Consider the following 15,389-nt stretch of genomic DNA (forward strand, 5'->3'; position numbering starts at 1 on the left):
AGTAGCCTCTTGCAAATTGAGTCCAGCTATCCTGTCCGTGAAAATCTTTCTCTACATAGATTTCTGTTGCTGGATTGGCCATTTAGCTAAGAGAGGTAGCATGTACAATGTGCAAATAAGTGTAAACCTACTGTGTAAAAGAGATGATAAAAAGAATCAAGTGAAAGCACAATTTTTAAGGGAGCTTTTATATGCACAGGTACTTCTGAATATCCTGAGGCTTATGTTAATTTTTTCCTATAATATAGGTCCAGTTGCCCCATTGGAGATGTTCCTGCTTTATATACATGTGATTGGGGAATTCAAATCTATAGGTTAGCTGTGCATGTCTGAAAAATTAGGAGGGCATTTTCTGTACTTTTTTCTTCAATGTATTAGATAGAAGAATAGTAAGCTTTCCCCTAAAAATAGTGAGTTAACCAGACTCCTTAACTCTTATATAATATCAACTCCATTCAATAGGATAAAGAATTAGTACCATTGCTCCATCCACAACTAATTAGAACATTTCCAATTTGTGGTTTTAAAAAGCAATAAAAACTGCAAGCTTCTTACTACTACTGTACATAGGATTTTAAAAAAAATCTTAATTGTAAAAACTGTGCAATGTTCCTTATACCCAAGCCCTGCATTACAATGTAGGAGTTCAAGATAGTTCTGTCCACCATGCTACAGTTTATTTTGGACATCCTACCAAACATTGTTGAAAGGTATATAATGAACTGCTTGATTCTAATTTTGGTAGTAAGCTTTAGTATCACTAGACATTGCTAATTTTCACTCAGAGCAAACCATATTATCAAACTGTAACCCTAAACTACACAACTTGAACCAACAGTTAGTATACAATTAGTATACAGATCTATTTAACTGAAACTTGCTATAAAAGAGGATTAAAAGTGTCACAACTGTAACACTTCCTATTGGAAGTGTTTAATATGAAGAGAATGCCAACTAACAATAACCACAGACATCTGTGAAAGTGAATTTACCCTCTAATGACTTGATGTCACCTAGTTGACTCATTTAAATGCACTCCAGCCAAACCATGGTTTTACTGTGAAGCAGTTATTTACTGCTGTTAGCTACTAGTTATTACATATAAGCCATAGCTTGTTCACTGTTAAACATATTCAGTTTGGGTGGCTGTTTAGCCATCATATCGCTATACATCAGCATTTTCAGTTCACAATGACAGTTAAACAAAAGTACCCTATCTAGAATTGATCCAACATCTAATTGGAGTTGTGCAAACTGTTGACATTGCTTTTCAGCAACAGCAGCTAGACCTGAATCTACACTTTTCTTCATTACTGCTACAAAGAAGACTTAACACTGGCTTCCTTGACATCAGAACTGAAGGGTAATGTATTAAAACAGATGGAAATAAAATTCTACTTGCATCTTATGCCTACTTAATATAATATACATGCATATTTTCTGCATCCTTCAATTCTTACTTGGTAAGTTTAATTTTTATTTAAGTTATGAGCTCTTCACATGAGCTAAGATGTACAAAACGATTTATAATGAATGAACTAAGATTGCTATTAAAGGCGTAAGGTTTTTATTATTGTTAGACTTAGAAGGACCCACTAAATTAAAAGGAAAAAAAATATATGAATGAGGTGGTGTCCAATGATACAGAATTAGCAGCTGAAATAAAACCCAAATGATGAAATGAAACAAGATGAAATGTAACTATTGTTGAGTTGTTGCTTTTTTAAAAGATCCTTACAATCAGATCAAGATGCCTTTGCCTATAGGTCCATTCAGAAAATAAATCTGTTCTCAACCTGAGTAATCCTGCTTGTCTCTGTGTATGTAGCAAGTTGTGAAAACACACAGAATGTGTGAACCAGCAGATCATGAATATAGTTGGCAGCATTTCTTGTGATTGCCACTACAAACGTTATTGTGTGATCACCTGTTTCACACATATCCGTCTGAGTGAATCAGTATTTTAAGACTGCCCTGACTGCTATTTCTCTTTTTCTTCCTCAAGTAAGTAGTCATACTGAGGTGCTTAGCAATTCAAAACTGTTGTATGTATCTGGAAAGTAGTGTAATACTTCTGCCCTCATTTGCTGTCTAGATAATTGACCCTGATTTCCATACATCATTCCTATAACATAAATAATATTGATTAGCTCATTCAGTGATGCTGATTTAAAGGCAGCCTTTCTTCTTCATAGAATCATAAAATAGTAGATTTGGAAGGAGCCATGAAGGACATTGGTTCCAACCCCCTGCTGTTGCAGGACACCAATTTACACCATCCTACTCAGATGGCTGTCTTCTTACAGAGTAAAGCAAGTATTTTCTTCCATATCAGTTTCCCTCTCATCATGTGACTGTGTTCTATCATGAATATGGCTGTCTCTCCATGAAATGTTTGAATGCCAGGTTCACCTAAGGTCACTGGGTATAATCATATTGTAAATAGCGAATCAACCTCCCAGGCAGAGGCAAGGTATCAATGAGTGCAATTCGATTCTTCCCAATCACACTGCGAACTTTGATCCGGCAGAGGTGGGCAAGTGGCCTTGGTGGTTCTGGAAAAATGGAAAAATGCACAAGTAAGTCAGTAAAAGTTTATATTACTTTTGGGCCAAACGACCCAAAGTAGCCACAGAACTTTACACACTTTTCATAGAAGATATTCATTTTAATTTTTATCTATCTATCTATCTATCTATCTATCTATCTATCTATCTATCTATCTATTTAAACAACTTATATGCTGCCCCATCGCATGAGCCTCGGGGCAGCTTACAATCATTAAAATCCCATATAAAATACAAAAAATCATCAAATAAATAAAATACAAAAAATAATAAAATAAAATAAAATAGTGGATCCAGCCTGGTCAATTTAAACCAACAAAAAAACTATTAACAGTTAAAATAGTGCTTAAATAAAAAGGTCTTGGCCTGGCGCCAAGAAACAAATTTACATTTATATATTACTCTTAAGTTTTAAAATAAACAAATAAATGAATAAATAACAGATACAAAATCCAGGGTGATTCACAGCAAGAACATTAAAGATAGAACAATACAAGAACAATAGAACTGAGGTATCTTATTATCTTGACCTCTGGGGGTTTGAAATCTGTTGAGCTACACTTTTAGCAATTCTTTGTCACTGGAACTTTTATTCCAAATATGATAACTTTCTATAAGCAGAGAAGGGTTTTTTTTAAATGAGAGTATTAAAACATGGGACTGTGACCTGCATTCTTTAAGCTGTCCTGGGACAATTGGATTGTATAGGGCAGGATAAAAATATTCCATATAAATAAATAAAATTCATTCAGAGCTGTGTTTACAAGATTCTGCTGCTTGTGTAGCTTGTATCTTGAGTATGGGAGGCATAAAATACTAAAACAATGGTTTTTTTTCATTGTGGAACAAAGACCCTCACTAATTTTAATTCGGAGCTGTATACATTTATGAGAGATACCTAGTAAATTTCTATTTCTGCATCTCAGTTGTGGTTCAGAACCATATATGATATCCTTCTCTCCTCCCCTCCCCTCCCCTCTTTCCCATGGAAGATGAGCGAAAACTAAAGTTTGAATGTTAAGCATTTCCTGTGTTTTTCATGTTGATGCTTTCATATTCCTTTACTAATCTGAACCAAGAAGGGAATCAACCTACTCATCCTATTTTATATTTTCCCTCAAAATTTGGATTATGATATTTATGAAGCTATCAAAATACATTATATTAATTGGCACAGTTTATTCTATTTAACATTTTTCAATAACACACAATGATGGGACATGCCTGAATATGGAAGTTTTGTTGCTGATTGCCTGGAGCAATTGCACTGAATGAGCTACAAAGGAATGCAGAGAAATTTAATTCTGGTGCAAAGCAACTAATTTCTATTAACCTACCTGCTTTGATTTTGATGTTAGACCAACCTTCATAACTGTCAATATGCTCCTTTAGCCGGGAACAAAGTTGTACATTACCCACATAATCCAAAAGAACGTCAATAATAGGCCCTGCCCAGCGATTCATCTCTGGAGCTGAAACCATTTCACAAAACTGGAAGGGAAAATGAGATACACGTTATTTATTATGGGGAATCATAGGGCACAGTTTTACACAAATTGTGGGCAGTGCTTCTGGTTTCCAGGAACAATCTGAACACTGCCATGTGTAGATTGTTACTATGATGGCTAAGTCTGGGAATTGGATTAAACAATCCCAAGTCAACCTATGGTTTGTTCTTGGGTCAGTTAAGCCACAGATTGCTAGCGAACACTTATGTTAAATATGAACAGAAGTTGTGTTGTTTTACTGATTAATTTCATCCCATTAATAAGTAAAGTAATTAAAACAACCTTCTGGGAAGGAAACCCAAGAAAGTTCATGATCTTTGTAGGAAATGCTTACATTTGCAATAGATATTCACATGCCTGCTGTACAAGTCAGTCATATGGGAGCATAGCTGCACTTATCTTACATCTCTTGGTGTGCTTCTGGAGAGGCCAACAATTCTCATCTGTATGTGAATTCATGAGAAGCTCTGGTATGCATAGCCTGGATAACTGTGTCCCTCATTCTTTGTTGACCTGTTTTTTAATGTCCTAACACAAGAAATTGCAGCCTGATTTGCCCATATGCCATAATAATAAAATGTAAGGCTCCAGTGCATCGATAACTGCACTGTGGATGGTATCCAAAGGTATCATTCTGTTGGTGGAACCAGCTTTGTCAACAAAATCAGGAAGTGGGTAATTCTTCTGCCCTCTGCAGTCACCCCCATGTACTCTCAAGATCTGTTCTGGAGGACCAGAAAACCCTCTGCAGCAGATTTTTGTGCACCATGGAAGCTGCAGGTGGAACAGGTGGAAAGTTTCATCACACTATAGACTTCAGCTAGCACAATGTTGGATAGAACCCAGGATCCTTGCTTGACACAATCCAGTGCCATGATAAATAGTGTTCTAGCTATAAAAATGTGTTTCTAAATTAACAGAAATAGCTCTCTTGACTAGGCTGCCCTGAGAGTATTTATGAAGTGTGATGTTACAAAAGAACAAGAATTTAAAAATGTACTTCACTAATAACTCTTTTGCTCACAGTGAAGTAGTTTAAATGCCCTCTAGTGGCGTTCAGGCAAAAATACCTCTCAAGGTTCCATTCCATATACATAGCTTAGGAAAATAGTTATCCAGTTTCCTATCCATATGTAGCCAAAGCAGCACTATTCACACAGAAGAGGGAGATGCTAATATGTGTAGGGGGAACACTAAGGTTCATGGCAATATAAAAGCATTTAGGAAGACAAAATTCAAAGGGAAGGAAGTGCAGGAACAATTGGGACAACTGAGTGGGCTGGAATCCTGATAATTTTTTGCAGGTCCCACTTGTTTCTAGTATGTTCTAGTAGTTTATTATTAACAATTTATTTGTGCCTTTCCATAGGGATGGATAATTGCAGTAATATTCATGATTTTTAATGCTTTTCAGTGTAGAAAGTTCCTTGCAGTGCTCAGAAAATGATTTACATTCATAATACTATGAAGTAGTTTTTCTGATAGATGCTTACTTGACCAAAGCTATCTGGTTAGTTCCATGGTTGAGCAGAAGTTTTATGCAAGAAGAAATAGTTGGTGCAGACCCAAACCATGCATATAAGAAACTATCATGTAGTAAGCAAGGAGGGATTACTAAGAATTGATCACCCTGCAGTTGGAGTGAGATTACTTCTCATTCTTTGCATTGTCTTTCTGTCTTCCTTTGAAATTATGTTGAACTAGGCTAATGAATCCATTGTCTGGGGGCTGTGCTATCACCCAGACTGGTACAGGCTTTCCAGAATTTCAGAGTGAGACATTTCTTTGTCATGCTACTTGAGAAACTGGAGAAGCTAGAGAATGAACCTGAAATCTTTGAAAAAGAAAGAACATGTTGCTACATATATGAGTACATGATGAGACAGTAAGAGTAGACTTACCTGTACAGTGCTTTGCTCTTGATGCACCTGGGGTTCATAATGTCTGTCCCTCCTGGTGTCAATGGGAGGATGTGGGCCACTTCCATACCGACACTTAAAACAAGATTTGGCATCACAGCCCAGATCCATCAGAAATTTCAGCAGAGTAAGATACTTCATTGAGAACATGATGGTAGCAGGGAAAGTAGTTGGGTGGGAGGCAATGTAGGTATCAATATTGGCTCCATGATCAAGAAGAAGCTTCATTGTCTTCAAGCAGCCATGGCGGATAGAAATAAGCAGAGGGTTGATGAGGTCAACATTGGGGTTGGCCCCGGCCTCAAGCAGCAGCTCAGTAGCATAGACATTGTTGTTAAAAACTGCAAAATATAGGACACTGGTGCGCCTGTCCTCATAGAGCCGAGCACGTTCAGGAGAAAGAATGGCATTCACATCAAAGCCAGCTTCAATCAGCTCTTCCAAGACATCATCGCGGTTGCATTCAGCAGCCAAATGTAGAGGACTGATGCCACTTCGCTTGATTCGAGTGCGGCTAGTTACTGGGAGCAGCATTTTAACAATCCTAGCAGAAATGAATCAAGAGCCAGACATAAGTTTGCTTCTCTGAGGAGGACAGCCATCAGCCTCCAATAAGTGATGCTGCTCCTTGTAGCATCTAGGAACCCCACTATGTTAGATACTATGGAAGCTCATGACAAGAGACTCACCTAAGTCCTCAAATGGTCTTACAATATATGGTAGAGAAACTTCAGGCAAGAGAAGGGAAGAAGGTCACAACACCACACTTGGGAATGACCAATGACCTTGATCACTAAAGCAGTGTACAGATTATACTTTTTTCACAGCCTTAAAGGTGTTGTGATCAAACTATCATTGCCCTTCGGTTGCACACATTTTGTTTTCTGTCCCACTATGATCTATGGTCAAACAGAACTGATGTAAAAGCAGTAGGGATAAACCGCTAGGAGTCAGATAAAGCTCAAACAAGATGTGAAGGCACTCGGACATGAAGTTCAGTGGGTGACACTCGGCCAGTCACCATCTCTCAACCTGGCTTGCCACTGTGGGAAACAGGTTACTGGAATAGATGGGCCAGTGGGGCTCAGGGTCTGATCCAGTGGGGCTCTTCATACATTCCTACAAGCAGGCATTGCTCCACTACACTGAGACTGCCTACTGCATCTCCCTTATCCTACCTGAGCATGTGGGCTGTGGATTTACCACTAATGATGAACTTCCAGTCAAGAATATCTAGCAATCAAATGCCATTGAACAAGCATCTTTAGCTAGCTTAAGAAACAGTAAGTGGCAAGCAATGGGCTCATGCAAAATAACGCTCTCTTTCCTCTTAATCGACACAGTTGCTTGGACTTTATTATCTATGGAGACTTTATCAAACAGCAAATCATAAAAACATAGAAAATAATTAATTATTGAATCCAAATATGAGCATCTTATGTTTCTAGCCTGATGCCTCAGTATAATTGGGACTTTGAAAAAAAATCCCTTCTCTGCAAAAGAAAAAGGGATCTTATTCAGCAAACTACTCAAACACCTTTCGTTGCAAACACTTAATATTATTGAACAAAACTGGACTACCTTGCAATTCCTGTTTATCAGTCTTGCAGTCCTCCATTCTGTGCTTGCTCCCTCTAACAGTGGCAGACACACTTTCAATCATAGCAAGAATGGAGAATCTGTGGCCACCCAGATATTGCAGCTCAGGCCAGGTATAGCCCCAGCCAGCATGACCAATGGTTAAAGATGATGGGAATTAAACTCCAGCATGAAGAATTGGAACCCCTTCTAATGTTCATCTTGGATTACATGAACATCATACTGTAAGCCGTGATAAAGAAAGAGAAGCACAGGATAAGTTGTTGTCAGGATGGACTGCAAGGACTGAACCTATTCACTGAGCACATCCGGTCTGCAGGGATGCACTGTGCTCAGGAGATTGGTCAGAAGGACAGCATGAATCTGAAGCATTCCTAGACAATTCTATTTGAGACAGGCCTGAAATAATTCAGCATGAACCTTTAAAAGTTAGGGAAAGGTTGAAACAGCTGGAGCAAGATTGCTAATGGAAAAGTCTTACAAAGAACAGCTACTAGCCTGCTTGCTTTTATCCATGCTATCAAAACATTATGCCCTCATCAGCAGAAAAGATCAACGTTTCAAGAGGAAAATTACACATATCATTTCTCAAAGCAAAGAGGCTGACCTCACCCAACAGAGATGTTCCCTGGAAGGCAGGAAACCTGGGTGCTGTTTAACTGGTTACAGTCCATCACTAACAAATGCATTCTAACTGCCAAACATCATACACAGTGCTGAAAGGAGAGTATTCCAAACACCAGCATTAGTCATCCTGTGAGGTACTGCTGCTCCCCATAGACCTGAGGCACACTTCCCTCATGGATGGGGGAGCTCCCTGGGCCCCTACTGGAGCAAGCAGAAGGTTTCTTTGGGTAGTAATTCACATGCAGACATGCACATGCATGCATGTCATGAGCAGAGCTGGCTGGAACTAGATGGTCCGGAAGATCCCTTCTGACTTACTATGTTTCTATGATGTTTTGTGTGTGTGTGTAAAAATATAGATAGATGGTCAAGTCAGGATGACCTTAAACATCAACAGTAGACAACTATGACCTGTATTTTAAGTCCTCCTCTTCACTAAATCTTGGGGTGGATGGCAATGCATTTAAAAATAAATAGATATCCTTCAAAATGCCAGTCAGACAATATAGTTTCAAAGGAATTTGAATTTGTTGAGCAGTCTACACAAGCATATCTACATTAAGCTGGCATAACACTGAAATGTGGACACCTACACTGTTTCAGTCAGGCTTGGGTATGGCTAGTGCTTTCTTCCAGGCTTTTACCAGGGATAGGCTGTATGGGTCATTTGAACTGTTTGTCATCATGGCATTATATGATATAAGATACTTTCTTAATATGAGTTCAACAGGAACAATTTGTACCTACCAATTAGATAAGTTATTCAGTAGATACATAACATAATATAGGCATGGAATCATCAAGTGAATCAGTCCTAAGAAATTACTAGGGATGACCACCTAGCTCTTCCTATTCCCCTGAATGATGTTGACTTCTTTGCTGGTTTGTTAGTATTGTTCTCTCACTTCCATAATGATGAGTTCATCATACAGCTCACCAAATTACACTTGCTAATGTAAAAGGGGCTTCTGTAATATGACACCAATATTAGTACATCCAGAAATGAATACACAAGGAAATAATTCCCAACCACTTATCAGCTACAAATATTTATGCATGTGTGAAACAATATTTTACTAAGATCATGGTGATGACAAGATACATTATCCACATACACCTTTCAAACAGGGTGAGAGCATCATGTACAATGAACAAAGACCAAGAAACAAAAGATAAATAATCTCCTTGACTTTTTTGATGATATGGAACATTCAGGCCCTGGCAGTGAATCTGAATATGGAATTCCTGCAGAATTACGTAGTAAATCCACATGCTTACAAAGAGAGGTCACCATGAAGGGTGTTGTTATTCAGAATACAAAGGGATTAAAAATCACTGGCCCACATGGGGGCAATGTGTGTCATTTGAATAAATAGTTTGTCCGAGATTCTACAGATGAGAAGCTCTTTAACACTTTCATTGCACAACTGTTTTACAAGCACTTTGTCTTTAACTTTTGAGAAATGTTGGATCTTCAACCTTATTGTGATGTCTGATATAGTCATGTGAATTAACCAGTCAATGCAATATACAATTCTGTACCATTTTGTTTCTGAAGCAGAGAGGAGTCCAATAAAAATTATGCTTCAGTAACTGCATTTTAATCTGCAAGGTTGCCATCAACCTGTGTGATTTAATCAAGTGCAATCCATTGACTGTGGTTCAGTAAACTGAGAGTAATCCAAGAATAATTTACCTACACAGTGATTTATGTATTCTTTAATCAAGGGGTAGAGGAGTACTTCATTCAATTTTTTGTTTTATAGAAACTTGCCAAAATTTACAAAAGGCCTGCATTTTAAAAATGCCAAATGTGGAAGAAACCAAAACTGACAGATGTACCCATCCAGGCCCAGGCCTTTGAAAGGTTGGCTTTAAAAGGCCTAGGTTTGAATCCCTGTGTTAGTATGTATGCTGAATCAGGGTTGCCATGAGCAAAATGTTAGAATGAATTGTACCATTTAAATCTATAGGTAAGGTTTGCAGTTTTGAATGCTTCCTCATAAAAGAAGCAGACGGAAATCTAGTTTTATTTATTTATTATTTATTTATTTTATTTATTAAAACATTTTTATGCCGCCCCATTTGCCGAAGCCTCGGGGCGGCTTAGTTCTAAGTCACTCTTTCGGTAGCTGTGCTGGGAGTTTTTAATGTAAGGGAGGAAGCAATCCCCTCCCCCCTTTTGCTTTCAAATGCCTGTCTCCAATTGAAATGTGTGCGCACTATGAGTCTTAATTATATTGTGTTTTGGGAGTTAATATGGTTGAAAGGTAAAAGAAATAGTTATGCAGATTAGACTGAGGGAGCCACAGTTATACAATGTAATGATTAGGAGATAGGCATGGGGAAACATTGATAGAAGAGTTGATTTGATAGAGTTGGAGAGGGCCAGAAAACCAGTAGGAAAAGTTGCTCATACAACTTGGCATCCTTCAACATCTCAGTCTTCACTGCCATGTGCGACAAGTAATGAACATGTGAAGCACTTTAAGAGTCTCCATCACTACAGGTGTTCCAGATCTACACTCTAGGAGTGTGTGAAACTGTTCTGGACAATCAAATGCATCTAGAGCATTATTACAGAACTATACTCCAAGTCTACTTAAAACTAAGTAGTGGACATGTGATAAGGCAAAAAAGTATTGGATTAAAATACACAAATGGCTTGAGGAGATTTTACAAAAACCTCTAACATTTAAACCTGAAGTTTTTTTATTAGGCATTATACCTGATGATCTTAGTAAACAAGCAATGTATTTGACTCTACATGTAACCACTGTGGTGAGGATTGCATTTGCCCAACACTGGACGAGTGAAGAGCCACCTACTGATGAACTGATTCTAAAAGAGATCTTGGACTGTGCGGAAATGGACAGATTGACTTTGTCTCTGAAGGAGAAAGAAGACTTCTACCAAACTTGGGACTCTTTTTACCATTGGCTAGAGAAATGGGACTATGCATAGACTTAAATATGTTTATAGTTTAACATAAAAAGAAAAAATGTGAGGGGCTGACACAGTAGGTCTGATGTTATCAATGATCGATGCTTTTTAGGTTTTTTTTTTGTTAGGTATATATTAAGAATAAAACTTATTCAAAAGAAAACATCCACCAAAATTTCCCTATCTTGTTCACCTGGACTTGTGATAGGTAAAGATATGCAAAATACTACCCATCATTTCCCACATTTTCCCTACATCAAGAAGGAAAGAAATGCTCATTGTCTTCTTTCTTCCTTAATGTCTGAGACCTAAAAATCAATATTCCAACATCCATGAGCAATCTTAGAAAAAGTGTTTTAATTGCTACTTTCAGGAAAGAAGGATAAAAAAGAGCAACTCAATTCTATGAACACAGAGAAGATCCCTCCTATCCCTCCCTCCTAGGGACACTTCACAGTTTCTGTTCAGTAGAGCAGCTCCCTTCCCTTTTTCCTTTCTATAGTCCCTTCTCTTCCAAAGAAGGAGTCAAAAGAGCTTTCCATCACCTCACAAACCAGAAGATAGGGAGAGATAAATGCTTGCATTATCTTCCCTTTTCTTCTTCCATAAATCAATTATTCCCTTTCTTCTCTTTTTGCTAATATTTCACTCCATTCCAAACTCCCAAGCCTTTGGACTTCAACCATTATTTTCTATGCACCCCATGGCATCTAGCCTTGTTATCTTTGGCCTTCTCACTGCAAATGAGTGGCTTCAATTCCCTGGATGTATGTATACTTCCAATTTCCCTGATGCAGAATTTTAATTCATTTTAAAATCATCTTTAATAAAACAAAGAATGGCTTTCAAGGATCTTACTGCTGTCTTTGACTCTTTTAGCTTTTGACAGCATTAAGTTTCCCTAAGCACCCAGAGTTCAATGTCAAAAGAATCCTTGCATTTTTGTATGATTTATATGTATCTAAAACACGTGTCCATGTAACAAACATACTTTGTAACATGCATACAGACAAATAAGAACAAGCAGCAGCACTCCAATCCCAAAGTTTAAAAGATAGGTGAGTACTGGAAGGAGGTGAGCAAGAGAAGTATCTTCTAAGCATACCCCCTGTGCAAACTCAGATCCTTCAAAATAGAATACCCTGGATTCACCCACGTGATTGCTGCAGACCCCCATGACTTTTTAAGGCCTTGGTGGGTGTCAGTGCATACTGTCAGCCAGTGACTCATCACACAGCAGGAGACAGCCACTGGCACAGGGTGGGTTGCTGGCAAGGCTAACAACCCACCTTCACCCAGAAACAGCACAGTGGTTGTGGGTGGTTTGTTTGTGGCTTGCAACAACCCACCCTTATGTGGTTCAGATGTCATGATAAACTGCAGCTTGGATATTTACAATGTCTGACAGCATGTGCTGCAACCTATTACTACAATCCACTGAAACTGATGTGGATAGTAACTTAAAATTTGTTATCTCAAAGTTCTATTGTGAACATGACTGGGTTTTTAATCTCTCAATTTTTATTTTATGCAAAAATAATTCTTATGCTAAACCCAACAACAACCATGAACAGAGCAAGCAACTTACTCATAATAGCCTTTTTTGGAGGCCACGTGAATAGGCAAGAAGCCATCTTTATTGGTTTTGTTAGCATCAGCACCTTGGGATAAGAGAAACTCTACAACGTTATCATGTCCGTTTTTAGCAGCTTCGTAGAGAGCAGTTGCTTTGTCACTGGCTTGAGTATTGATATCAGCACCTGGAAACAGAACACACAGACGATACAATTCAGTTTCAGAAGATCTGGAATTATGAGTATCTCTCTCTAGGGCAGAACTTTCCATACTGAAAGGGGACTTCAAGGTGCCTCATGTCTCTAATGCCAGTAAAGTGGTACAGATGATACAAGATCTTGTTCTTCAGTATACAGCCCTTGCCAGCAGGACCAATGGCTGGCGAGCTGAAATCCAAAACACCTGGAGATCCACTCCTGGATTAAATCAGTTAGAAAAAAGGGACCTGTAACAAAATGTATCAGCAGGTCCAGTGGGAGTGCTCCTATCTGCCAGACCTGCATGCACTTCTTCAGGTAACTATAAACTGTCAGGCAGGGTTGGGAAATATTCAAACTAAAGACCTAATTCAAGCCAGCAGACCTCCCCATCTGGCCCATGTTGCTATTAGAATTGTCTCCCTTCAGAACTGTACTTTTATTGATAGGCAAATTTATGTGGATGCAATTGATTCATCAATTAAAATTCATGTATTTAATAACTTAGGTATTCTTTAAGTGTATACTTTGTTAAAATCATAATTTACAAATAGCCCTACAGGCATTTCACCAGAATAAGTCAAGGAAATGCAAGTACACCAATCTGTCAAATAATACACATACTGATAGGCAAATGATTTCAATGAACTATAAAATGGCATCACAGTAAATGCTCTCAAAATATCATGCTTTTGTATAATTTTTCCCAGTGTATAACCTTCAAATCTTGCTGAGAATCTTCCTGCCCCACCAAGATATGAAAAGTATGTCAAAGTGATGGCTATTAATACATATTAACTTCGAACATGAACTTCTTGAGACTAGAATGTTGACAGTCTTCTGTTGGAAAGGCTGCTAGACAGACTGAATAAAAATCAAAGCTAGAAGCTTAAATTTGGTTCCTGAAAACCGAATATTCCAAATGAACAGATAAATTTGTATCTCAAAGCCACAACTGCATGAAAGGCAATTGTGCAGTTCTACTTACCACACTTGGCAAGATATCGTAAGGCTTCTAAGAGGCCACTCTCAGCCGCCACAAACAAGGAGGTAATTCCATAACAGTTGGTAGCTTCAACTTTGGCACCCCCTTTGACCAAAAGATCTATTATTTCCAAATCATTTCGAGCAACAGCTTCGTGGAGAGCGGTCCATCCCCGATTGCAGCGATGGTTTGTGTCAGCATTGTACAGCAACAACAGCTGCACAGCTTCGGCATTTTTGCGTTCGCAGGCTATCACGACAAAAGAAGACTGAGGTCAGGGACAGGAAATACTGAGGCTTTCGGCTTATCCTGTTCTTCCGTGATCCTCAGTCTGGCGGGCCACCCACTCTCCACTGCACGACTGTCACCCCATGGTGTTGCACAGCAGAGAGGTGTAACCCTTCCTACTCAGGATGTTACGACACAGATGACGACTAGGTGCAGATGAGCTGAGGTCCCAGGCTTTATAGTCCTGGACAGGGAGGCACTCCACAAAAGCATTAATGAGTGGGAACCCTCTCATCCTCAGCTGACTGTTGCAGATCAGTTGAGTAGGGCAGCAGGCCCAATTTTCACCCCCATCATGGCACACTGGACCTGCAGATGGAAATCTCCGCCCCACAGTGCACTGTGATGGGAATGAGATGAAGGTGCTAGGAAGTGTGTATCTGTGTGTGTGTTGCACGAACTGGGTGTGTGATAATACAGTGGCTAGTATGTATATAAGTGTTTTGTGAATTTTGTTTGAACTGTGCATATATGAATGGTGTGTATGAGAGACAGAATGTGAGTGAGGAATAGAGGGCATTATGGCCATCAATGCCCATTTGGGGCTGTGGCCTTACCCAGCTCTAGCACGTGGCTCTTGGGAACTTTTCTGGGTGGCAATGCAGCCCTTGGACCAAATAAATAGGTATCCACACCTAGTTTAGGACTATAAATCATCAACTTGAAAACATTTAACTGGGCAGAAGGTAGATCTGTGAGAGATTTGCAGTAGCTTAGCAAGGATTTCTGACTCCCAGTTATTTCAATATTTAACAATTATTTGGCAGAAAAGTTAATCCCTAAATTATACTGTTGAAATGGAAATAGTTTTGGATGAGCAGGCAAGGATTTTTCAGTTTCAGTTCTGATACTCAAAACAAATTGTTGGGCTCACAATCCTTTTAAGTGTATGTTGTTTGCACTAGATTCTGGTTGATGGATAGTAAAAAGAAAAAACCTATGTGCATCCTACAGGCCTGAAGTCTACTCATGCTGGACTATGGCAAGGACCATGAATCCATGCAAGGCCTTATTTTAGTCTATATATTTTTTCTTTTTAAAAGTAATAAATAGATTTCAGCTTGCATTTGGAATATAAAAAGATTCCACCCCCAAGGGGCCACATTGGCCACATTAGGATTTGCCTAATATACATATTTTGTATATATGTGTGTGTGTGTGTGCGTATATATATATATACT

The 15,389-nt window shown here is 38.7% G+C and overlaps 1 protein-coding gene across 2 annotated transcripts in view; it reads right to left on the minus strand.

The window, feature by feature from the left end:
• Nucleotides 1-983: 983 nt before the first annotated feature.
• The window catches only part of ASB2 (ankyrin repeat and SOCS box containing 2), a 33,040-nt gene continuing 18,634 nt past the window's right edge, over nt 984-15,389 (minus strand). For both annotated transcript variants that reach the window (XM_044436626.1, XM_044436627.1), the window contains exons 6-10: nt 13,924-14,169; nt 12,752-12,923; nt 5,977-6,538; nt 3,905-4,058; nt 984-2,555 (exon numbers count right to left, since the gene is read on the minus strand). In XM_044436626.1, the coding sequence (XP_044292561.1) occupies nt 2,419-2,555; nt 3,905-4,058; nt 5,977-6,538; nt 12,752-12,923; nt 13,924-14,169 (1,271 nt within the window). In that variant the 3' untranslated portion in view covers nt 984-2,418. The remainder of the gene's footprint in view (nt 2,556-3,904; nt 4,059-5,976; nt 6,539-12,751; nt 12,924-13,923; nt 14,170-15,389) is intronic.

Source organism: Varanus komodoensis, unplaced genomic scaffold (genome assembly GCF_004798865.1).
Source record: "Varanus komodoensis strain SLA01 unplaced genomic scaffold, ASM479886v1 scaffold3, whole genome shotgun sequence".
Lineage (NCBI taxonomy): Eukaryota > Metazoa > Chordata > Lepidosauria > Squamata > Varanidae > Varanus > Varanus komodoensis.